The following is a 23,875-nucleotide window of genomic DNA, read 5'->3' as shown; positions in this document are numbered from 1 at the left end:
CGATGCTAAACTCGTTTCAGTTGACGATTTCCGTGCGAGCTGTAGATAGCGGATATACCGGACTTTGAACACTACCGGGAATGGGTCTGGCGGATGAAACCCAACGCCGAGATGCGGCTATGGGTCTCCCGGATCATTTTACTCACCGAGACATATCGATAACGGAAGATGGATATAAAATTGGCCCTGCTCTGTATTGAAAGCGTTTTGAGTATCTTGATATGATATGTGTGCTCTATCTAATCGCGGTCTTCCAAGAAACTTTGGGGAGCATGAAAATATCAGACTTTGATGTAAGGTATTAATATAAACCCGGCAAATTTATCCTAAGCTTAGTAGAAATATCCTAAATTTATGCCGAGTAAACTAAGTAAACTAAGTCTTTCTATTGCTTAGAATCAAGGTCCCGAATTTTCTTTCCTCCTATTGACATGTCACGTCTATAGGCCTTATCTATAATTTCAACTGAGTTCCCTTCCGATGATCAACGAGCTGCCTCAACACCAAAGCCGACTTCTTTGGCGTCCTCTCCAACGTCTCGTAGTCCGTAAACGTCACTCCAAACCTGGGTCCATATCCATCAGACCACTCAAGATTATCCATCAACGACCACGCAAAATATCCCTCGATGACAGATCCGTCTTCACCGACCGACCTGCCAATCGCATCAAGGTGATCCTCAAAGTACTTAATCCTATACTCATCCTGCACAGATTCCTCACGCGTCATCTTGTCCTCGCCTGGACAGGGACACCCGTTCTCCGTGATGATGATAGGCTTGCCGTAGAGACGATACACGCGAGTGAGATGTTTGCGGAAGAGGTCCGGGCAGGATCGGAGCCAGTGTAGACCACTTTCTAAACCGACGGGCTCGCCTGCCTTGTTGGTTTGGAGCTCATCGAGGTTGCCGATGTAATCTGTGTCTGGTGCTGGGGAGGACTTGTGCCGTGCGAATTGGGAGGTGTAGTAGTTCATGCCGTAAAAGTCGCTTTCTGCGGAGCGAAGAAGTTGGAGTTCCTCGGATGTGAACTGTGGGAGGCGGTCCTTGAGCTGATCGCGCATGCAATTTGGGTAGTCTTGTCCTAAGCTTCGCCATGTTAGTATGTCAATGATAGACAGTGGAGAAAATCGGACAGGGCTCACAATATGGGGTTGGCAAACCAACCGATATGGAACTGCATCCGTCGCTCAGCAGCTTCACTGTCTCGGGGGTCACTGCTATCCCATGGCTCGTAGTAATCTCCATTCAATGAGATTCCTATTTGGCCATTCTGTGATCCACGGAAGTCTTGGTTATAGGCTACGACGGCACGAGCGTGGCTCATGATGAGAGCCTTGCCAACAATCCATGGCTCTGTTGAAGTATCGCCTTCTGTAGACTGAGGATTGATGCTGCTTCGTCCTGGAGCATTTCCGCCAGTTGCGTAGCCCTAGAACATATTGTTAGCAATTGACTCATGTCTTTCCGGATTAATCACTTACGAATATCGAGACGATCCAAGGTTCATTGAGTGTAATCCAGTGCTTCACTCGATCGCCAAACCTCTCATAACAAAGCCTCGCATATCTCTCAAAATCCTTTTGTGATTCTTCAACATCCAACCATCCACCATACCTCTCATGCAATGCCTGCGGCAAGTCCCAATGATACAGTGTAACCCACGGCGTGATACCTCTCTTCAGACACCCATCGATAATCCTATCATAGAAAGCGATACCAGCTTCGTTCACAGGATCATCTCGTCCACCAAGAGGAATAACACGAGACCATGAAATCGAGAAGCGATACATGTCAGATCCATATCTCTTCAAAAGGTCGAGGTCTTCTTCAAGGCGGTGATAATGATCACAGGCAACATCGCCGCTTGCACCTTTTGTTCGTGTTGGTTCAAGATGGCAGAAGACATCCCAGATTGAAGGACCGCGACCATCTTCTGTGACAGCACCTTCAATCTGGTAAGACGCCGTTGCGAAGCCAAGTTTGAAGTCGTTTGGTAGAGAAGGCATTGTCGTATGTGAACTCGACACAAAGGTCTCTAGTCACCAAAAGAAGCTACATACTTCGGCATTCTTTATACCGTGGAATTACGGGCCGATAAGACAATACCCAACTCGTGGTGATTGTCGATCGCGGTGAAATTCAGTTGATCCATTGAGTAGTTTCCCCGACGGTGAGGGGTTTCTTTGAATAGCGCGAGGGTCTATTTCTCCGTTTCCCCGTAGCTTCATTGAGCAGACCATTCCCCACGGGGAAGTTGGAGACTAGGGCGAAATGGGAGTTTTTCGCTGTAACCTTGGTTCATGGCATGTTTCTAAACCGAGTCTTTCTCTTCTTCGGTGTCGCATTGTGTATATATAAGTATGCTGAAGATTGCCGAGTCTATCACAAGACTGCAAACACATCATCAGTCACTCTTGACGACCCTTCTACACCTCGTTTCACGGCAGCTGTAATAACGGCAACATGGCTCCGAAAGCGGCGCACGCCACTGAAGATATTCAGTCTCCAATTGACCTCACCACCGTTCCACCGTTTTGGAAACGCAAGAATGGCATTTTGCTGTACTTCTTGCTTACTTCCTCTCTGTTCGCCAGTATGGCTCTTGGCATTGATGGGTAAGTCCATCACTAACCCGCAACTCGTTACCCATACTGACTCATCGTGTAGGTCTATGACCAACGCCCTTCAGACCCTTGAGAGCTGGCAAGACCGCTTTGGCCATCCTACCGGCTCGAAACTTGGCTTCTTCGGTGCTTCCAACGCCATTGGAGGTGTCATACCATTCATCTTCCTCGGTTGGATCAGTGATGTCGCTGGCCGTCGTGTCCCAACTGCCATGGGATCCGTCGTCATTATTGCTGGTGTCATGGTCCAACTGTTCGCGACCTCGCTCAATATGTTCATCGGCGGCAAGATTGTTCTCGGAATTGGCTCCTCGCTTATCCAGATGGGTGCTCCCGTCTTGGTCACCGAACTCTCGCACCCCAAGGAGCGTGTGCAGATCACCACGCTGTACAACACAAACATTGTGCTGGGCTATGTCATTGGTGCATGGGCGACATATGGATGCTTCCGAATTCCTAACCAATGGTCCTGGAAGCTCCCTACTCTTGTCCAGGTCGTTCCATCGGCATACCAGCTCATCCTCATCTTCTTCTGCCCCGAGTCACCTCGTTGGTTGATCGCAAAGGGCAAAGTCGACAAGGCCCGGGAAATTCTGATCAAGTATCACGGTGAAGGCGATTCCGACAGTGAATTGGTCAAGTTCGAATGCGCCGAGATCCAGCAAGTCATCGCGGAGGAAGCCGAGCAAAACATGACCTGGAAGGAATTCTTCTCATCCATTCCCAACCTCAAGCGCATTTCACTCTGCTTTGCCACTGCGCTCTTCAGTCAGAGTTCTGGCAACCTGCTTGTCTCAAACTATTTGACCCAGATCCTCAAGGATACAGGTATCGAGGCCGAGAAGGATATCACTCTTGTCAACGGCATGGTTACTCTCTGGCAGTACATCGTTGCTATCACCATGACTCTTCTGGTTGACAAGTTCAAGCGCCGTACGTTCTTCCTCGTTGGATCTGGTGGTGTTCTTGTCACGTTCATCATGTGGACCATTGCGGCCAAGCAGTACCTAGAGGGATCACTGGCCGGTGGCCGAGTCGTACTGGCTTGCATCTTCCTCTTCCAAGGCTTTTACACTTTCGGGTGGACAAATTTGGTTGTCACTTATCCTCTTGAGATTGTCACCTACCAGATGCGAGCCAAGACCTGGGCATTCGTGCTGCTCACCATTCAGGTCTCTTCTATCTTTGGTGGTTACGTCAACCCAATTGGTCTGGAGGCTATTGGATGGAAGTTTTACATCTACTACTGTGTCTGGGTCGCCATCATCTTCTTGGTCGTCTACTTCTTCTTTGTTGAGACATCGGGACCTACGCTTGAGGAACTCACGTATCTGTTTGAGGGTAAGGATGCGAAGCAGGAGATGGTCAAGGAGATTGAGGTCAAGAAGGAGGAGCACGATTTCATCCACGAGAAGGGAGTCTAAGAGTCACCTAAGGAGGGTAAATGTGTGACAGTATTATTACAAAGATCTAGTGTATCAATGAAGAAGTATTCCGCAACGCATCGGAGGCCTTGGAGTCCAGTCTCGTGAGCAGGTCAAGGAGAACAGCAAAGTCGCTACGCGCTCTAGCAGCGATAGGTGAAGACCCATTTCGGTGAATTATCTCCAGAAGACTCGCACCGGTGAGCCGTATCTTCTCGACCTTGGCAGAAACATCTCATTAGCTTTATCAGTAACGGTGGGAATTGATGCACTTACATAAGGCTCGCCGTTGACTTGGAGTGACCAAAACGGAGCTTCTTGGATCACCCTCAGCATATCTCTCGCGATCTCCGTCTTGCGCAAATCCGAGTGCCCAATCTCCGATTTATAGTACGGAAGATTCTCCAACTTTTGCGTTATAACCATTCTTAAGCAATGGATGGAGACTTGCAGATTCGCGCACTGGATCAGGAATTGCTTGGTGGTTTCCCTAGACTCATCCGCTAACGCTGCAAACGTATACGACTGCAAATATGGTGGTAGATCATCAAGACAGGTGATGAACCTAACATAAAGAGCATCCAGTCGATCCTTTTCCTGGGCGCCGATCAATGGTTGAAGATTTGACATGCTGAGATCTTGTTGGTTTCGGTCCTGCATTAGTCGCAGCTCGAGGAGCAGATCAGATGCATTCTGCCAAAGACGCAAATTGGCATTGAAGCCTTCGATGCAGGTTATTCGCACAACATCAGAATTTGTCACGAGATTTCCAGGCGATAGAACGGGCGCTTCATCTTCAATGCCAGAAGGATACGACGTGGTTATTCCCGACTCGAATGAGAATTTGTGGATCGTGATGGGTCGATTGTTCAGTATGGCCGCTGATTTATCGCCCATGTAAACGATCCAGAAAGCTCGACGTCGTAGTTCGGCCTCAATTGGTTGTAAGCCCTCAAGCGAGGTCTCGAGGTTCAATTGCATAACCTGCGCAAGTCGCGTTGCTTCTCCAAAGATGTGCCATGAGTATTTGGGCTTTCCCGCCGCATGAAGACAATTCGAGTGAAAGTACCGAATTGTGATTGAGTTCGCATTCGGATTCTCCAGCTCTGCCTCAAGATATTGGTTCAAACATGATCTCGAAGCATTGAGAAAGATATCGGCCACTGATTGACCCTCAGGGAATAAATCCTTGGGTAATAAAAACGCTGCCTCAGCGCAAACAGCAGTGATCAAAGTAAACGTCGTCTCCGGCCACAGCTCCAAAACCCCCGTACTAAAATTCTCAGAAGGGTACTGCCCAAAGTACGAAAGCGAGTCCCTCAAACTCGGCTCATGAACCAGCGGCGTAAGCGGGTAGAGATACTCAAAAAAGAGATCAAAACACCGCGTAACAAATTGATGCAGATCATTCGTAATGAACGCTAGCGCTCGCGATAAATTCTGCCAGCGCTGGTGACTCGTTACATCACCGTTAACCAGCAAAGGCGGCGAGAGTCCGAGATCGACAGCGTTGGTTTCCCATTGGGAAGATTGGGGAGGCGGTAATTCCGCTGTGGAACTGGCTGATTTTCTGGCGCGGATTTTGGGGCCGCGACGGGCGAGGGGGAGATTGAAGGTGCATTGTGTGCCTGACTCCCTGCAGCTGGTGCAACGCTCGCCTTCTGTAAAGTCGCACTAGAGACTCCGTCAGTGGGTGAGTTTCGCCGATGGGAGAGAGGAGGCTAGTAGGTACCTTTGCTTTTCGCCGACGACAGCGGTCACAAGCTCGGTTCTTTTGGGCTGGTGTGTTTGTACCGGGGGATTGAGGGGAATCTGGCGTGGGGCTTGTCATTGTGTGAGATTGAAGAGGCAAAGAGTGGGAAGGATTGAGACGGGGAAATCCAGCGGTAAAATAGATTCTGTCGTGAGGTGATTCTCCATTTCCCCGTGAAGATCTATTCCCCTTTTGATGGTCGTGAGCCGACAAGCGGGGTTAAGTCTGGGGAAAGAAACCTTGTTTCTGGGCTCAATACGTACCCAGGTCGGCATTGGCTCATCCAAGATCCTGGAAATGTCGTGCAAGTCATCATTTCCCATTATATAAAGACAGCCCCGTCATCCTCTTTGCCTCTTCGATCAGTATAGAGACACAATTGAGCTCGGAGACGACTCAGCCATTCATCATGAAGTCCTCGCTAAGCTCTGTTCTGGCTGCTTTAGCCTTGTCTTTACCATTGGCAGCGGCCTCACCTCAGTACTCCAACCCCAAAGCCCCATCTTGTCGCTTCGGCCCTGAATGGTCGCAGAAGGACGTCCTTCAACACACTGACGACTTCATTTGGGATCTTCTCTACTGGGAAGGTAAATTCCATCAAAACGATGTAGCCTACAATACTCAAAATGGCATGTCCTATGATGGAACCCAGCTTGATTGGAAGACTGGCAAACGCACTAATAAGCATACGTTCAGTGCAGCCAGCAAGGAGGTCAGTCATGCTACGGTCCTGGATACCGAAAAGCTTTCCTAACGGTACTGTGTAGGCACTGCAAATTATGCTCTACGCCCAGGCTATTTCTGGATCCAAGGAAGCTGCCCGTTTCTTGACCCCGGATAATCTCAAGGCTGCGCCAGGTTTTGCTGCGTCAATCATGGAGACAAAGCTCAAGACTTACAGCCAGTTCAACCAGACATATCCTGGTTTTGGCGGCTTTCTTCCTTGGATCAAGACTGACACTACCACCATCTCGCCTCAAGATGGTTGGGACGACCGTGTTCCTGGTCTAGACAATGGGTAAGCAATCCGACTTCCACTTCCTCGTCTATGCTAACGAAATATGGCCAGAGAGCTTATCTGGGCCGTATACGCCTGCATTGAAGCTTTGCAGAAGCAGTCCAACCCCAAATTCCACAAGATCGCCGACGGCTGGCAGACCTGGTTCAACTATGTCGCTTCAACTGCCCCCAAGATCTTCTACATTGGCAAAGGAAAGGTGTGTGCTGTCACAGCAATCGGTGACCAGACACTTCCAGTCAATGACAAGAAGCAATCTTACAAGTGCGAGTCAGAGACTTATCTCGATGACCCTTATGAGGGAGAGCTTTTGACCTACTTCTTCCAATTCTTCACTAATCTGTCCAAGAAGGATAAGCAGACTCTCTGGGAGTATAAGAGAGCCAAGTTGGAGAAGGCTGAGTACAACAAGGGTGGCGTTGGTCCTATCACTGTTAGAAAAGGTTTCTGGTTCTCTAGCCATGAAATTTGGAACCAGCTTGAGCTGCCATACCATGATGTTGATATTGTCAGGTAAGTGTCATGAGTTGTGTTGAAAACAGCAATCTGACCATCTAGCCGCCTCTTCAAAAACGGCGAACGTGCTCGTACTTGTAACTCGGTGGTCACCGAGTCCCCAGGCCTCTACGCCTCCGTCAACAACTCTACCGATCCCAAGACAGATCAGATCATTGGCTACATCTCGCCCGCCGGTATTCCCTCCATTGCCAGCCAAAAGGACCAAGAGCTCGATGTCATCACTCCCTATGGCGTCTTCCCTGTTGTATTGTTCGACAAGGCTGTTGGACTGGCTTGGTGGAGGAACATGATTGTTGGAAAGAAGATGCAGAGTAAGACTTATAGATATCACATTGGACATGATCGCTGACAACAGTGCAACAGATCCTTACGGTAGCACAGAGTCCACCCGCGTCGATGGCAAGGGTGTTTCAGCACTCGTGACCTGGGATAGTAAGGTTACCACGGTCCTTTCTCTCATGAATGGCGTCGTGGATCTTGTTCGCCAGCGAATGAAGTCTGATGGTATCTACAACGAGTTCCTGAAGATTACAGAGGTAAGCTCTCTGAGATCTGTTATTAATCTCTGTGCTAATAAGGTGGTTGCAGCGTGAGCATGTTAGGGTGTTTGGTAATGATCTCAAGGGCGAGGACATCGAGTTCTGTCTCCCCAAGAACAAGGTTCCCGACGCAGGGCTCAAGGACTTCACATCTTGTCAGAAGTAAATGGGACATAATGTATTGATATTGAAGACAGCACTTGAATAGACATGGTGATTGTTGCACAAGTAAGATAAAAGCAGACCTACAGTGGCCTCCAAAGATCCTTTTCTAGAAGCTGAGCTTCTGGCCTGCCTGTCCCGGAACCGTTGAAGCAACTTTTCCAGATCCCAGAAGTGTAAACTGATACGGAATCTTGCTTGAACTGAGTGTACCCTTTGGAGCAGTGTTTTGACTCTCACCACCGAGAATGACGTCTTCTGCAACAACATATCCGACCTCGGAGCTTGACTCGCTGAAGATGGCCTTTTTTCCGACGTTGGTGAACACAGATGACTGAATAAGAGCCTGGGCGCCCATGCGGCTGTTGAGTCCAGTGTCCATGGTATCATAGTACTGACTATAGGATATTTAGTGACAAGTCAAAGTTGAGATTATTTGGAGACGTACTTGAAGATATGGGCAGTACCGAAACGCAGGAGAGGGCCTCGACTTCTGACGTTGTTGAAGTGGTTGTTGGCGTATGTAACACGCAGCGTACCAACGTCCTCAGCTGCGTTTTTATCGGAGTGTCCTACGAGTGATCCCTTGGACTGATGAACAGTTAGCCAGGTTTGTCATAAGAATGGGAGATTACTCACGTGGTCATGGAAGTAGGTATACGAGATGGTGACCCAGTCAGCGGCGTGCGACAGATCGACTAGGCCGTCATAGAAGTCCTTGTCATCGCCTCTAACGGCAGAGAGATCACAATGGTCAACCCAGACATTGGTAGACTTCTGGATGGTGATCGCGTCACCGTAGTCAGCTTCAACCTTGGAGATCTTCATATTGCGAACAATGACGTTCTTCTGTCCGTTGATGGTCAAACCAATGCCGGTAAGGGCTATACAGAACTGTCAGCACAACACCTATGCAAGAACATAATTTACCTACAGCTGCCAGTCTTTCCGATAATGGACTTGTTTGAGGTAACTTGGACCTTGGCTGCGCCAGAGATACTGCCTTGCACGAAGATAACAGAAGGGCCGTCAGCTGCGGCTGCGGCGGTGAGCTCCGCGAGGGTCTTCACTGTGACCTGTGCAGCACTTCCGCCTCCAGTTGTGCTACGCGTATCAGAATCATGATTGTGGACGCTCCGAACTGATAAACTTACCCGCCATTCTGAGTGCAGTAACCGATGTTGCACGGGTCATTGGCCGCAGCTCTGGCTTGGAGGCCAGCACTGGGAGCTGCGACAGCAAAGCTGGAGAAGAATAAGATATCAAGAAGTCTCATTTTGGAGAGGATCTGGTGGTTGTGAGAGATGTGTCTTGGGAGAGAATCGCCAAGTTGAGGATATACTTGGGCTTAAATACAACTTCACATCCACAGAAGCCGCCATCGTGGTGATCTACAAGTTTCTGAATGCGCAATTACCCCCAATGTACATCAATTCTTCCTATAAACTAACTATTTCATGAGTCGTTGCGTTCTAGCAATAGGATGTAGATACTTGAACAAGCTATGCTGATTGGTGGAAGATGCATACAAGATCTTCCGTTCGTCGATGCCTTCCCCCAAAGTTAACGCAGAACACGAACTGCGGTCTGCACTTCCTGTACAGCGCCTGGAAAAAAGGCTACTCTTGTGGTATTTGATGAGTTGCCAAAAGAAAGGACAGTAACATCAATCGGAAGTGCTTCCTCCGCATAACTGAATCGGGATCTCGATTGTGGGGTAATGGGGGTTTGACATGGCTTGGCGTAGTTGAAGGCTGATGGCGAAGGATGAAATTCACGCTTTTAAATATGTTTTCATTTCAGAACAATCATTGCGGTGGCCATGTTTCGTGAAGAATATTGCATTTGATAGTTGTTAGAGCTTGCGGCCCTGACACCGACTCATCGAGGCATATATGATATCACTACGGGGTTGAAGACTGAGATAACATAAATGTACCGGTATACAAGCGTTTCCAAGACAAATAAATATAGATAGTGCTTTGTATTGTACGTCTTTCTAGACTACATACGAGATCTCCAAAAAAACCCGTTCTATGAGGTGAGTCCTTCTCCTATCTAACGTTGAGTTTCTTATCTAATCTTATCGATCTGGTCCTAGACTGACTACCAGGTGTTGGTGTTGCAAGCTGGCTGGCTGGCTGGCACCTTGAACGGGCGAGACCAATTCAGGATGCTGCCTAGTCATGAGATTCGGCATTTTCACATGCGTTTAGGCTTCCATTCGACCATGCTACCATCTGTCGATCACCGCACCAAACGATGCCTCCCAGGCGTTCATCCGGGTGCATCAGCCGACCACTAACGCAGGTCACTCCCATCCATCACCTCAATCACCAGCTCCCATTATTGTCCAATCCCCTCCCCTAGAGCTAAGCTCATAGTGCGCGACTTATCTATCAAGTGGGTGGCTCACGCTTATCGTTGATAGGCTTTCCCCGCAGCCAAGCTTAAGTCCATTAGGATCTTTTGTTGGCGTGTAATCCCTGTCATGAACGCATCATCACCTTCCCAATTCGAGAATCTCCGAAGATAGTCGAATGCTTAAGGTTATTTAACTGGCCGATATACCACGTCTTGCTTCTGCACGTTTCTGAGTGGAACTTATCGATACTGATGCTTTTGTCAACATATCACGTCGTGCCAATTACTCTTGCTGCTTGTGCTGCGCTTTTGAACCTCCCAGCAGTTTTAGCAGCCATGGCGGACCGAAAGGTAAAGAAGGAATAATTTGCTTAGAAGAAGCATTTGTTAATTTAAAATCCTGTAGGCTATTATCTATGACTTCGAGAAGTTGGAGGATTATCAGCAGAGAAACGAAACCGTTCTCGAGTCAGTAATGCATCATCATGGATAGACTCCCGAGCTAATCACCATACCAGCATCGTCAAAAAGGACACTGGTGTCGACTTCTGGAGGCAGACTCGAACAATTCCTCCTACTTCCTATCCTCCGTAAGTATAGCACTCATGTTCTCTTGACCAGAGCTGACGTGCCCTGATGGCAGACCGATGACTTTGGAGGCTATTGAGAAGCTGAAGGAAGTCAAAGGTGTTATTGTAAAGGATGCTCCTACTGAGGAACTGTAGTTTATTTGCTATTCGGTTCTTTCATAAAACAGTATTTGTTTGGCAGACTGATGATTGTAGTCATACTTATCTATAAATTGTATCCTGTTGGTTTTCGATTCACATATGTCTATTGAGCAGTCGGCCTGAAGTCTTTACTGTATGCACAATTTGCTTTTCCTTTTCTTTTACAACATTAACTTTAATTACTTTACCTCATTCTTTGAATATTCAACGCCAATAATGTTCTAATGTAACAACCCTTCACACGCACATACTTGGCTGATTGCTAGCCAGAAAGCAGAACTGCTGGTTACCTATATAGAGAATACGTAACTGATTTTCACATTCATGATACTTCACAGAAAGAAAGTTTTAATGCCAATCCATCATTTGTGGTCACTACACACGACTCGCAGACTAACATCAAGGTAGGTAGGTCTTGGATTATAAAAGTTTTGATTTACTTTTCGTCCTGCCTCGACATTTCACATTGTGTTTATCGAAATCAATATTTCCATCAAATTTAATATTCAATTTGGGCTATCTAGATTGCTGTATTACGAGCAACCAGGACTAAGATCCAACTGAAACCAACTCATATCTTCTTAACTCGTTGAAACCTATTTCTAAAACAGGATTCGCATCCAAGACTCAAGCTAGAGAATATCCAAGGAACATCTCAGCGCTTCCAGCAAGGCGTTTAAGCGTAGGTGTCAATGAAAGATCGGAGAGCACCAACGCTGGCATAGACACCAGAGTAGTTGGGTCGGGCACATCCGTTACCCCAAGAGACAGCACCGATGAGAGTCTTGGAGCTGTCGACGATGGGACCGCCGCTGTCACCCTGGCAAGAGTCCTTGCCGCCGGAAGAAACACCAGCACAGAACATCTGGTTGGTGATGGCGGAAGTGCCGTACTGCTGTCGGCAGGTAGCACGAGAGACAATAGGGACAGTAACCTTGAGAAGGTTGACGGGAGTAGAGCTGCCGCCCTCGGAGGTAGCGCCCCTGATTGGGAGTTAGCATATGGTTTCTCAGATATCAAAGAACGACTTACCAGCCAGCAACAGTGGCGGAAGATCCAGCGACGGGGTCAGAGCCGGAAGCAGCAAGGCGAGCATAGCCGATGGTTCCACTGGCGGGGATGGAAGTAGAGAGCTTGAGAATGGCAAGATCGTTGTTGTTGCCGCTGTAGCTAGGGTGAACTCGGACGGAAGAGAGCGACGAGGTAACACCACCAGAAGTGCGAGACTGTTAGAGAGGTTAGTGGGTTGAATTCTATCCCTCAAAGACTCGATGACTTACAAGACTGCCAGCGCGAATCTGGAAACCGCTCTGAGCGTATCCGGAAACGCAGTGGGCAGCAGTCAAGACGGTGTTGGCGTTGAGGAGAGAACCTCCGCACCAAGGGCCACCGTTGCGGCTGATGCTCACGATGAAAGGAAAGTCGCCAGCGCTGGCAGAAGTGCCACCAACGATGTTGGGGATCTCCTGAGGAGCGGCAGCAGCCAGGGGAGCAACAAGTGCAACGACGGAAGCGAACTTGACCATGGTGAAGAGATAGATATCCGAGAGATGAGAGTTGAAGAGTGAAGAGTGGTTGATGATAGACTAGTTTGAATAGTCCATCGTCATCCTTTTATATTCGAGAATCAACATAGCTATGGATGTTGTTGTGGTTTCTTACCTGCCTCTCTGGTTACTATCCCGCGATAAGCTTGCTTGGTAGTATCTTCGGAGTTTGTGAATAGGTGGACCTGCCTTTCTGGTACTAAGCTCCGTTGTTCCGTAGTCTAGTTCGGCATTTAGAAGAAGCATTAACCTTATCATTCTCCCGTGAAAGTGATCGGCATATAAGGCCCTTGGCAGCAGGGGTCAGTATCCCGATGAGGAAAGTCGATAACTCTATCGCCAATAACACTGTGGATATGACGGATAAATAGGACGAAGGGCGAACACTGGACGAAAAAGAGCTTCAAGATGAATGTAATTATAAAGCTGATGAGAGTCATCGAAGAGCTGATCTACAGCGTGTCTTTGATCGGACTAAGCTTCTCAAGATCTACGATTAATGCCGAAGGATCATCGCGTCAGCATTGTTTAGACCAACCGGAGTTATTTAGCCCGAGGAATCGCCAAGCATCAAAGCGCATCTGCACTACTACTCTGGGCGGGGTTCACTGCTATAATTCGGTCATGCGCCATCAATCACAATGGCCCAATATTCTGAAACTGGAAACCGTATAGAACTTTTGTAGCCACCACCACGCAATAGCAGCCCTGCGATAACGCACACATCAACCTGCATACGATACACCTCTGCGGCCAAGTCTGTCACCCAGTTGGCAGATGCACCTATGGCATCGCTTATGCCAATACCTGTTGCATCCTATTCCATCCCCTACCTTCCAAACATAGCATCTATCTCCGTCTTATCTTTTCTTGTCGATCCTGCTAGGTCTAACACGAAGGCCTTCTCGAATGATGCGGGATATTCTCCCGCTATGCTTTGCTAGTTCAGCTTGTAGATCTTTGCGAATAGATGCCCTGATCTAGAGCTGAGGTAGATCACTTTTGGAAGGTACTTTTGATTGGAGAGCGCGTAAATCAAGTTTCGAGAGGTGCTAGACGGACTTTGCATAGTTTGAAAGAGGAAGGACGTGAAGATGAGTGAAGTTCATGATCTGATGCTCACCGTATCTTTGAAGGGTCGATATGTCGTGTCGGAAGTCTCCGCCGTTGAAGATCTGTAAGAATTCGGCTCTTTGGTCAAAGTTCCTCCGAAGGGTTCTGTTCTACGGTTTGCATATGGACTTTCTTAGATTGGGGATAGTTGAGGCCAGAAGCATGCGTATTACCGAGCAGACTGCTCATGTGTAGATATAAATCGTGTGATTGGCTAGCCCTCAATATTTAGATGCCTCGTATTGGATATAGATTAATTGTCCAAAGGCAGCATTGGAAACACGGTGTGCAAGTCAAAGAAGAAGGCTCAAGTACGTAATAAATTGATCAATTTCATAACTAGACACGATGATCGATTGACTGGGTCGAATGCGGAATGTAAATGCGATGCTTAGAGTTGCAGCGAGTAATCGATCGCTTGGAAATAAGGCGGCTTTGCTACAACCTCATTCTATAACGGCCACTTAATGTTGCGTGACAAAGCGTCCATGCATTGTGATAAGTTCATGAATCGTGCAGCAGAACACCACCTTTTTTTTTTTTTTTTGCATGCTACGCAGAGAACAGTATCGACATATTGTCTGTAATAAGCTGCAATTAAACAACTAACGCGATTTAATATTCGGTCTCATTATTAGGAGTTCAACATTTAACTAAGCACTTCTGAGTCAATGCTACAGTTGATGCTTTGCAATCTTTAATGATCAACACATGCCCCAAATGCAAAATGTCAATACAGGGTAGGTAGGATTACGATGTTTGTTGGTTAACTCGCTAGCGACAACGCCACTAATTTCCCTCGCCAAAAGCTGAGCCCCAAGAGCCAATAATCGTGGCGCCGCCCCTAACAACCCCTGTAAAACTAACGGCCTCAGCTCGAATCGCGCTGGCACTATCGATAAAACTTTTCTAAAAACACTCAACTAACGAGGCGCTTGACATTGTTTGGGAAGACTAGCTATCAATAGCTTCAAAAGGATCTGCACTAAATAATGACATCCAAGCCCAACACGAGGTCGATAAGGCAGGATTTGTCAGGGGAAGGGATTGATTAAACCCAGATCCCCCCCAAACTCTGTTTTCTTCAGATTGTCGCTTTTTTTTATTGCCGAAAAATCACGATTATCGCAGAGATGGCTCGCCATTTCGTCCGTTCGTTTGTCATTGCTGCGGCGCTCAGCCCTTTCGTTCATGCTGGGCCATGCCGCCCCTCTTCGAGCTCCGTAGCGGTCGTTACGACTACTACGGATACCAGTGTCGCGACGAGTTCTGCTACAACTCACACCAAGGAGTCGAGCTTGACTGAGTCTCTGTCTAGTACCTCCACCGAGACCTCTGCCGCCCTTAGTGAAAGTAGCTCAACCATTGGCACTGCTACTGAGACCAGTGTCACTATCAGTGAGAGCGGATCCACCACAGAGTCTGCTTCTGCGACCTCATCCGAGACTACTCTCGCTACCAGCAAGACTGAATCTGGTTCCACCAGCGTCGAGCAGTCGACCACGACTGGTTCTACCATCTCAACTGACATCACCACTACCGCCAGTGAGAGCGACTCATCTGCCGGCACCACTCTAGCTGCCACTACCTCAACTGAGTGTACCGAGCCAGAGCCTCCTGTCTATGATGACCCCTTCACTCATACCAACACTGAGGAGCTACCCGCTACCACATCCGAGGCGGCTACCACCACTGAAGATGCTCAACCCACCATTGTCCCGAGAAACTTCGTTCGAAGAGGCCACCCAGAGATCTTTGTCCGGGATGCAACCAGTGAAGCCGGTCTCGCCAACAGTGAAGCTCCTACCACCACTACCGAGGATGCAACTACCACTACTGGAGAAGCTACCACTTCCGGAGAAGCCACTACTACGGGAGAGACAACTGCCACTTCTGAAGACACCACTGCTACCACTGAAGGTCCTACCACCACAACAGATGAGGCTACCACCACCACTGAGGAGACTACCACTACTGCTCTCGAAACGGCGACTGGTTGCATCAACAATATGGAGAGACCAACGCCCGAGGGCGCCAACTGTGGTGCAAGGGGATGGATCCAGGGCACTTCCAACGATTGGAGATACTTAGGCGAAGGCCCATCTTCCTCTGTTCTCGATTGCTACACGGCTTGTCAGAAGAAGAGTAACTGTGTGACGTTCTTATACGAGAAAAACGCACAGTGCAGTCTCTATAGGGGCACTGCCACTCAGCTCAGCTCAGATCGAACTGGTGTCAAGACTTATGAGACGCAATGCTTCTGCGACACCGGTGTTGAGCCTGCTCCGACCTGCTCCTACGATGACCCATTTAGCAACGGCGGTTTCGAGGATGGTACATTGGCCCCATGGGTAGAACATCCAAACCCTGGTGGCTATGACCCCGTCTACTCCAAAGTCGTCCCCGGCGGTGAGGGCGGTTCGTCGTATCATTTCCAAACCGGCCAGTTCGATGCCGACAAGAGCCTCTGGTTATATCAAGACATCAAGGCCTGCCCTGGAACCAGATTCTACTGCAGCTACAGCTGGTGGTGGAATGAGTACTATGAGATCGAACAAGATAATGGGGATGTCCTGGTTCCATACGTTCGCGTTTATCAAGGCAACACCAATGTTGTTGGAAATAGATGGCCTACAGGCGAGGACCAGACAAAGACGTGGGTTCCTGCGGAGTTTACTTTCACCATGCCAAGTAGTGGCTCAACGAGGATTTGGTTTGTTGCTAGCAGTCCTCAGGGTGAATGGATCAACACCAGCGATGACACTTGTAACCCCAACTGGGTTCACAGATCCAACTGGTTCGCCCTGGACTCGATAGCTTGTCGCAGCTAGAAGAAAAGCCAGGAGGATTTCTGTTGGGTTCAAGCATGCTAGTTTAGAAATTCTTTGTAACTATATTTAATACCAGTATATTTCCACGCATATGCTAGCTCATTCATGTTTGATCTTATTATAGCCTTAGTCCGGGCATCATAGTTCGTCGATCTTTGGGCTAAGCTCAAACTTCTTGTACCACGGCCAAAAAGTATCTCTGATTCATATATTTATCGCCCGAATGCCAGCCCGAATGCGAAAAACACCAACGATAGTGGTTGTGGAACCAAGTATATGGCTGGACCAAAGCGTCTTCTCTCAACATTAGTACACATTCTCATGTTGGCAGACAAGGCCTTATCTTACGGTTTTGTTTCCTGGTAACCCATACGTTGTTGCATGGAACCTCCACTCGTGCCCATCGATGATGATACCTGGCAGGAAACCAAGCTCTGAAATATTGTCACCGACATCAACGTCCATGTTAAGCCACTGCGCTGCTTGCCAGGCTGCCAACTGAACTTCAGCATCTTGACTGTTCCCTGAACGACTCTTCGTCTTGATGCTCGCAGCAATCGGACACTCTGCAGTCGGTACGAACTGAGTATGATTAACTGACCCGAGGCTGTTGCGTCTTTCTAGGCATTTGTCTCTTGCAACTAGGTCGAGAAAAGGGTCGACGTATAAGACAAAATCGACCTGCCCTTTAGGGATAGACTGTCGATGCCCTTCTGGATCAATTGTAGCCGTGGAGCTGCGATTGATGGGAAAATTAATGTTGACCGTGGAATCGTGGCTTCGGAGGTCTTACCAAGGTGCAACATCGATTAACTGACGCTCCTCCGGCTTGAAGTTCTCCACTGCTGTGGTGAGAAGTGGTGTATAGACAAGGTTATTCCATCCATTTTCATCATACTGAAGAGAATGACATTTTTGTGCCGCCTGAACGATTTTGGCCACTGAGTCAAACAACCCTTTAGTACACACTGGTTCAGATTCGTCAGGTATATAGTATGAGTCATCGTCGAGCATTGCTAGAGTGTAATCAGACCTCGGGTGAGCCTCAATTTCACCTACAGTCAAGGTCAGTATGTAGCCATGGACTACGTAATTGACTACGTGGGAAGCATATTTACTTACTCTCAAGGTATTCGGAACAATTTTCTTATCTTTCTGAAGCACAAGCAAGGAAAGAAAAAAACAACAGTTTCAGCATCGCTGGCATATCGTTGTGATCAGGATTCAGAGTCTTGAAGTCGACCCAGTGATTAGCGTATTTATAGATAGTCAGAGGCTTGCGACGACGCTGCCTCTGAATCGCATTTTTCCCTGTGAGGCAACTGGTGGCCGTGTGTAGGCGGGAATGGGGCGTCAATGGGCGAAGGGAATGTGTAACGCCTAGAAACATTTATTGGGTTGAATTTGAGCTTCTTTGCTGGCTTGTCTTCTTCATCATCGTCTTAGGGAAGACCTGTCGTGCGCGCTCTTTTCAGCCAGTACTCAACCATTCCGCTGCCGTTTGGGATAAGTTCTCCTGAATTTTCCATGTTGTTGATGGATGGCGATTTACGTTGGAATGAATGAGGAATGCCGTGCGTGATGCCACGAACTAAGAAACTGTGATACGAAACAGCGCGTCATCCATCAGCGGAGCAACCTGTGAATACGAGCTAGAAGTGTTATTTGCCGCTGAGATCTCTGGCTGAGAGCTTAATCCAGCCGAAAGAACCTAGAACACGAGCTACCACGTGCTACGTCCCATATCGTTATCATCAACCCTCCGTTCAACTTTTGGAATCCCAGAGGAAAGAAAAGGACCATCAGGTAAACTAATGCAATTGGTCACCCGGAAGACTTGTAAACTATTATTCTCTTATTCACTAGCTACGCTTGTTTCAGCAGGCCAAGTCCTCATCCTCTGGCTGCCAGAGCATGTTGGGCATCAAGATAGGCTTCGGTGGCCATTCCCCAGCCGTATAATGACACTCAAAAGTGTGCAATCCCGAGCCAACCGAGCTGCCCTCAATCTGATCATCATTGTAAGACTGGGATGGGTCATCACTCAGCTCGGAAGGTAAGGTGACAATAGCTGATGAGTTAGGCGGCACGAGCAGGGACATCCTAAACAAGCCAGTGTCTGTCACCCACGTCCACTTGCACTCGATTCTACCGTAGGGTCCATCAAAGCTAGTCTCAGCCCAAGTCAGATTTCCTCCTGGGATCGGCTTCACACGGAAAACCTTCCAGCCCGGCGAAGAAGCTATAGGTGAGATACCACCAACAGTGCCATGTAGCCAGTCCGCCACGGCACCCAAAGCATAGTGATTGAAGCTGGTCATGCGCCCTGGGTTGATGCTTCCATCGGGTAACATGCTATTCCAACGTTCCCAGACTGTTGTTGCGCCCATCGTGACAGGGAACATCCAGCTCGGGCAAGACTTCTCACAGAGCATTCTGTATGCCAGTTGGGGCTGCGCAGTCTGTGTAAGTGCGTGGGTGATGAGCGGAGTACCTGCGAACCCTGTTCCAATCTTGAACTGAGCAGCTCGCACTAATCTGGACAAAGCTTTGGCTGCAGCGGTGACTTCTCGAGATTCCTTGCCACAGTCACGGTACAGTGAGAAGCATACCGCGAGGGCGATACCTGTCTGAGTATTCGCCATCAAGTTGCCTGCAGGCGTGATATAGCGATCCTGAAATAACGACCGCAGATGAAGAACCTCAGCATCGTACTTGTTAGCTAAATCGAGCTTGTTCAACAGTCGACAGACTTTGGCGAACACTGATGTAACGTGAACTAGGTATGCATCAGCCACCATTACTGAGTCAGTTCTCGAATATCCTGGCTGATCTGGTGGCGCTGTAGGGTCGAGCCAGTCACCAAACTGCCATCGATCTGGGTTCCATAATCCATCACCTCCCTCTCTATCAACACCCCGCTCCAGCCAAGCACGCATGCTTTCAAACTGCTTCTCAAGCAATTTCGTATCACTACTGGCTATATACAGAGAATATGGCACAAGAACAGTAGCGTCGTGCCAAAGCGCCTGGGGCATTCGTTTCGGCCAGCCAGGAAGACGAACATCTGGACATACTAAGCCCGGCACTCCATCTCGGTCATTCTCAAGTAACTGCTCAGCAGCGAGTTCATCAAGCCACCCTGAGAGAAAGCCAGTGGTGTCATATAGAAAGGACGCTGTTGGCGCGAAGATCTGAATATCACCGGTCCAACCAAGCCTTTCGTCACGCTGGGGGCAGTCTGTTGGTATGGAAAGGAAGTTGCCATTCATTGACCAGACAACGTTCTCATGAAGCTTATTGATTGAACCATTAGAGCATCGGAAATGGCCGCGCCTCTTCATATCGCTATGCATGACGAGAGCTTCGACATTATCATCGTCAATACCAAGATGGAGTAGAGGTACCGCGTCAAGAGGCTGTGAGTTGACGGCGAATACCTCGACCTGGACGTATCGGAATCCGTGGAACGTAAACTTTGGAGTCCAGTCTCTTAGGGGTTTGCCTGACGATATGATAGTATCTGTGCACTTGGCGTGGTTGAGAGGCCGAGACCCAAGCTGACCATGCTCCATGACCTCGGCATGCTTCAATGTCAGAGTCGCGCCAGCAGGAAGCTCCAGGGACTTGATGCGGAGTTTTCCTACTAGGTTCTGACCGAAGTCAATGATTGTCTTTCCGGTAACACACTTGAACACCTGCGATGGTCTAATTGTTTGCTTGACTCGAACAGGAGGAACCTCACTTTCAACCAAGCGCTTCGTAGGCTTCCGGCCCAATACCTTTGTAGCATATGGGATAAAATCACAACCGACTTTAGACCCTCCTGGGGAAATTCTGTTCCAGCTGTCGCACTCAAGACGGTGATCGTAGGTTTCGCCGTTATACAGCTCGCTGCTGGTGATAGGACTCGGCGTGCACTCCCAACTGTCGTCTGTCACAAGTCTCCATGGTTGTTCATTGGGATCATGCCTGATCTCAAGCTGGGCAAGTAGCGAGAGCTCTTTACCACCATAGTTAAAGCGAGTGCCCCCTCTGAAGCCTAGAGTGCCAGCAAACCAGCCCTCACCGACCTCCGCAGCGATCATGTTCTGAGCGCCTGACCCAAAGTTAAGATATTGTCCAACATCAAGGGTTCGATATGCTAGGCGATGCTGATAACTTGTCCAGCCTGGAGCCATACACTCGTCGCTCGCGAGACGACCATTGATGTAGATGTTGTAGACTCCCAGGGCTGTTATGTATAACCGGCAGGTAGGCGGCTCTTGTTGGGTGAGGTGATCGGGGATGGAGAACTCTTTTCGAAAGCGAATAGGCTGAAGCGGCGCCTCTGGACCATGATGAGAAGCGGGCGTTATAAACGACGCAGTCCAGTCATTAGGAGAGAGCAAGCCAGTTTCGACAGTGGCAGCTGGCGACCACTCTGTTGGCTCCGAGTCAGATGCACCGTATGCACGAACCCTCACAGTAGCTATGTCTCGAGAGTGAAGTGGTGGTGCGGGCCATGCTACCAAAACAGACTGTTTACTGTCGACATGGTAAGTGGTGGTCTGTAAAGTCGGCCGAGTTGGTGTAGGATGAGACGTGACTTCGATATCATATGCCTTTTGTGACCAGTTGAGCGGTACATCAGAAGGTGCAGACGCAAGGAACTGCCATGTGATTCGAGGTTGGCATTGACCAATTCCGATGCCATCGAAGTGATGCTCAAAGACTGGCTTGGATAACTTGAGTGCCATCATGTTGTCCTGGTTGCTCGAGGCTCTTCCAGTGGCCGGAACTTGGAGTATAACGCGAAAGAAAAGAATGTGGCTTAAGTCCTAGACCTGAAGGTAAGCCCGAGAGTGATACTTCGGTCGTTAATCGACCGACCTGAACGACTAGTTTACGCTGTATATTCGTATTGCCAAGGTCCTAATCGAAATTTCAGTGGATGTAGTGAACAAGCTACGGAATGAGGCTTGGAATATCCAATCGGATGCAACAATTTTCGGATGCTCATGTTACCAAGTGCGTTTAGATTCCGATTTTTCGGGTATTATCCGTTCCCCGGGTATAATCCGTAGCTTGCTCAGATTCTAACCTCGGATCTTCAAACTCGCTACCCCGGATTCTCTGCCATCAAATGCCAGTTCCAGCGACGAAAACGCGGGGGAAAGTCCGGGGATTCGGCGAACCGCTCAGGTGATGCTGCAAACTCGGTCTATCTTGTAGCGAATCGGGACTTCAAATTGGCTTGATATCTCCACTGGGAAAAGAGAGAGTATCACAACTCGGGTCAACCTTTACCTTTCAAGCATCATCTCTCATTCTGAAGCTCGAGACTATCTGACCAACTTTTTCACAATGGGTCTTTGGCGTAATATCTCCATCGCCTTGGTCGTCACCATGGGAGGATTTACCTCTGGCTTCGACACGGGTATGTGCATCGCGCTCTGAAACAATCTGAACGCGTTCTTTCTTTTTACTAAGCATCACAGGAATCATCGCAACGACCTTTGGTCATGAAACCTTTCGCATCTACATGTACGGACCCTCCCAAGCCAGCACATCTCTCGCTGGTGCCATCGTATCATGCTACAATGCCGGTCAAGCCATTGGAGCCCCAACGGTTGGATACCTTGCCGATCGCTTCAGTCGAAAGTATACCATTGCCTTTGCTTCCTTTCTCGCTATCCTCGGAGCCGCTCTGCAAGCCGGTGCTGTCAATGTGGGCATGATGATCGCTGGCCGGCTGATTGCTGGTATCGCCTGCGGTCAATTCCTCGCTGTTGTCCCGGTCTATATCGCTGAAGTCGCCAAGCCCTCTCAGCGTGGTTTCCTTGTTGGCCTCCAGGGTTTGATGGTTGCTATTGGATTCTGCATTGCAAATTGGGCGGGATACGGAGGTGCTTTTGCGGCTGGTGATGCCCAATGGCGGATTCCTCTGGCTATGCAAATCCCTGTTCCCTTCGTCCTCATCTTTGCAGTATTCTTTGTACCCTTCTCACCTCGATGGCGTAAGTTTACATCCTTATTAGCTCCTCAGATCCTCTGCTAACATCCTATAAGTCACCAGGAAAGGACGTCACGAAGAAGCCCGGCGCGTTCTCAACTACCTCCACGATACCGAAAGCGAAAACTTCATCGAACAAGAACTCCTCCAGATCCAACAGCAGATTGAGCTCGAGGCGTCTGCCGAGACCAGTAGCTGGTCATTCGCGATCAAAGAGCTCTTCTCCTTGCGATACCTCCACCGCACGCTCATGGCAGCTTTCATCGTCTCCCAGTCCCAGCTCTCAGGCGCTGCTGTCATCCAGAACTTTCAGAACACGTTCTATGCCATTGTTGGTATCACCGGCCGACAGTCGCTGTTGGTATCTGGTATCTACGGATTTATGGGTGTCATTGGAACTATCATCTACTTGGGCATCGTCGCAGACAGATGGCCTCGCGCTCGAACATTGTGGACAGGCTCCCTCACCCTTTCCGTGTCCATCTCTATCTGTATGGCTTTGAGTGCCACCTACGGCCAGGCTGGAGAGAGTAACATGGCTGGAGCAAGAGCAAGTATCGCTTTCATCTTTATCTACTCCGCGACGTTTGCCATCTTCTTCAACTCGATGATCTGGGTTGTCCCATCAGAACTGTTCCCAACATTCCTTCGATCAAAGGGCATGGCCTTTGCTGTGTCAACCAAATCTGTCGTCGCTATTGTTCTCAGTCAGATTACGCCCTTGGCGCTCGCAGAGGTCAGCTGGAGGTACTATGCTCTCTTCATCGCCTGTAACACTGCCGCTGCTGTCTTGTACTTCTTCTTCCTGCCCGAGACTGGTGGCAAGACCTTGGAGGAAATTGCAGAGCTCTTTGGTGATGCTGTGGCGGTGGATATGCATGCCAATATTGAGAAGCTTGATGCTACCAGTGTTGTCCACGCTGAAGGCAGCGAGCCTCGCAAGTAGGTAGGCTAACGGTACTACAATGAAGGAATTGAGAGAGTGCCGAAACCCCAAGGCATTTGATTGTGGGTTTTAGTATAATTTGAATGAATGAATTTCCGGCACAATTCCGTTCTTTAGTGTTTAATTGCTCCGTTGAGCGGTTAAATGAGCGACATGAGATCCCCGCCTATGTTTCTCTCGCTAAATTCCCCCTAGACTACCTCTTCCACGACGACCGATCTTGTATGAAGCAACCACGGGTCCTGTTTGAGTGATAAGCTGTTTCGTATAATGCCACTGGGCCATCGTGACTTACATAGCATGACTGA

The 23,875-nt window shown here is 48.7% G+C and overlaps 11 protein-coding genes across 11 annotated transcripts; 5 read left to right on the top strand and 6 right to left on the bottom strand.

Annotated features, from left to right (window-relative positions):
- Positions 1-453: 453 nt before the first annotated feature.
- On the bottom strand, positions 454-2,007 carry FPRO_06904 (putative beta-glucosidase; the record flags this gene model as incomplete). The annotated part of the gene is made up of 3 exons (XM_031228131.1): positions 454-1,087; positions 1,144-1,430; positions 1,483-2,007. 3 exons carry the CDS (start codon positions 2,005-2,007, stop codon positions 454-456), a joined length of 1,446 nt encoding a protein of 481 aa, XP_031078498.1.
- Positions 2,008-2,464: 457 nt separating this feature from the next.
- Positions 2,465-4,049, top strand: FPRO_06905 (uncharacterized protein; the record flags this gene model as incomplete). Its single annotated transcript, XM_031228130.1, has 2 exons — positions 2,465-2,616; positions 2,669-4,049. The coding sequence occupies 2 exons, from the start codon at positions 2,465-2,467 to the stop codon at positions 4,047-4,049; spliced, it is 1,533 nt and encodes a 510-aa protein (XP_031078497.1).
- Positions 4,050-4,226: 177 nt separating this feature from the next.
- FPRO_06906 (uncharacterized protein) lies at positions 4,227-5,880 on the bottom strand (the record flags this gene model as incomplete). Its single annotated transcript, XM_031228129.1, has 2 exons — positions 4,227-5,723; positions 5,782-5,880. 2 exons carry the CDS (start codon positions 5,878-5,880, stop codon positions 4,227-4,229), a joined length of 1,596 nt encoding a protein of 531 aa, XP_031078496.1.
- A 331-nt stretch (positions 5,881-6,211) lies between these two features.
- Positions 6,212-8,044, top strand: FPRO_06907 (putative GPI anchored protein; the record flags this gene model as incomplete). Its single annotated transcript, XM_031228127.1, has 6 exons — positions 6,212-6,514; positions 6,570-6,820; positions 6,872-7,333; positions 7,379-7,650; positions 7,703-7,875; positions 7,928-8,044. 6 exons carry the CDS (start codon positions 6,212-6,214, stop codon positions 8,042-8,044), a joined length of 1,578 nt encoding a protein of 525 aa, XP_031078495.1.
- Positions 8,045-8,149: 105 nt separating this feature from the next.
- FPRO_06908 (putative pectate lyase 1) lies at positions 8,150-9,316 on the bottom strand (the record flags this gene model as incomplete). Its single annotated transcript, XM_031228126.1, has 5 exons — positions 8,150-8,438; positions 8,489-8,631; positions 8,680-8,924; positions 8,975-9,144; positions 9,195-9,316. 5 exons carry the CDS (start codon positions 9,314-9,316, stop codon positions 8,150-8,152), a joined length of 969 nt encoding a protein of 322 aa, XP_031078494.1.
- Positions 9,317-10,740: 1,424 nt separating this feature from the next.
- On the top strand, positions 10,741-11,129 carry FPRO_06909 (uncharacterized protein; the record flags this gene model as incomplete). Its single annotated transcript, XM_031228125.1, has 4 exons — positions 10,741-10,755; positions 10,811-10,872; positions 10,923-10,994; positions 11,048-11,129. The coding sequence occupies 4 exons, from the start codon at positions 10,741-10,743 to the stop codon at positions 11,127-11,129; spliced, it is 231 nt and encodes a 76-aa protein (XP_031078493.1).
- A 682-nt stretch (positions 11,130-11,811) lies between these two features.
- On the bottom strand, positions 11,812-12,661 carry FPRO_06910 (Trypsin; the record flags this gene model as incomplete). The annotated part of the gene is made up of 3 exons (XM_031228124.1): positions 11,812-12,118; positions 12,168-12,361; positions 12,416-12,661. The coding sequence occupies 3 exons, from the start codon at positions 12,659-12,661 to the stop codon at positions 11,812-11,814; spliced, it is 747 nt and encodes a 248-aa protein (XP_031078492.1).
- A 2,267-nt stretch (positions 12,662-14,928) lies between these two features.
- Positions 14,929-16,626, top strand: FPRO_06911 (uncharacterized protein; the record flags this gene model as incomplete). The annotated part of the gene is made up of 1 exon (XM_031228123.1): positions 14,929-16,626. The coding sequence occupies one exon, from the start codon at positions 14,929-14,931 to the stop codon at positions 16,624-16,626; it is 1,698 nt and encodes a 565-aa protein (XP_031078491.1).
- A 339-nt stretch (positions 16,627-16,965) lies between these two features.
- On the bottom strand, positions 16,966-17,640 carry FPRO_06912 (uncharacterized protein; the record flags this gene model as incomplete). The annotated part of the gene is made up of 2 exons (XM_031228122.1): positions 16,966-17,362; positions 17,420-17,640. 2 exons carry the CDS (start codon positions 17,638-17,640, stop codon positions 16,966-16,968), a joined length of 618 nt encoding a protein of 205 aa, XP_031078490.1.
- An 863-nt stretch (positions 17,641-18,503) lies between these two features.
- On the bottom strand, positions 18,504-21,365 carry FPRO_06913 (uncharacterized protein; the record flags this gene model as incomplete). Its single annotated transcript, XM_031228121.1, has 1 exon — positions 18,504-21,365. The coding sequence occupies one exon, from the start codon at positions 21,363-21,365 to the stop codon at positions 18,504-18,506; it is 2,862 nt and encodes a 953-aa protein (XP_031078489.1).
- A 607-nt stretch (positions 21,366-21,972) lies between these two features.
- FPRO_06914 (putative transporter (major facilitator superfamily)) lies at positions 21,973-23,567 on the top strand (the record flags this gene model as incomplete). Its single annotated transcript, XM_031228120.1, has 3 exons — positions 21,973-22,045; positions 22,107-22,625; positions 22,678-23,567. 3 exons carry the CDS (start codon positions 21,973-21,975, stop codon positions 23,565-23,567), a joined length of 1,482 nt encoding a protein of 493 aa, XP_031078488.1.
- Between the last annotated feature and the right edge of the window lie 308 nt (positions 23,568-23,875).

The sequence above is a fragment of the Fusarium proliferatum genome, assembly GCF_900067095.1.
Source record: "Fusarium proliferatum ET1 genome assembly, contig: FPRO_scaffold003, whole genome shotgun sequence".
In the NCBI taxonomy this organism is placed as follows: Eukaryota; Fungi; Ascomycota; class Sordariomycetes; order Hypocreales; family Nectriaceae; genus Fusarium; species Fusarium proliferatum.
Note: the sequence above shows the minus strand (reverse complement) of the source record. Positions and strands in the feature narration are given on the sequence as shown.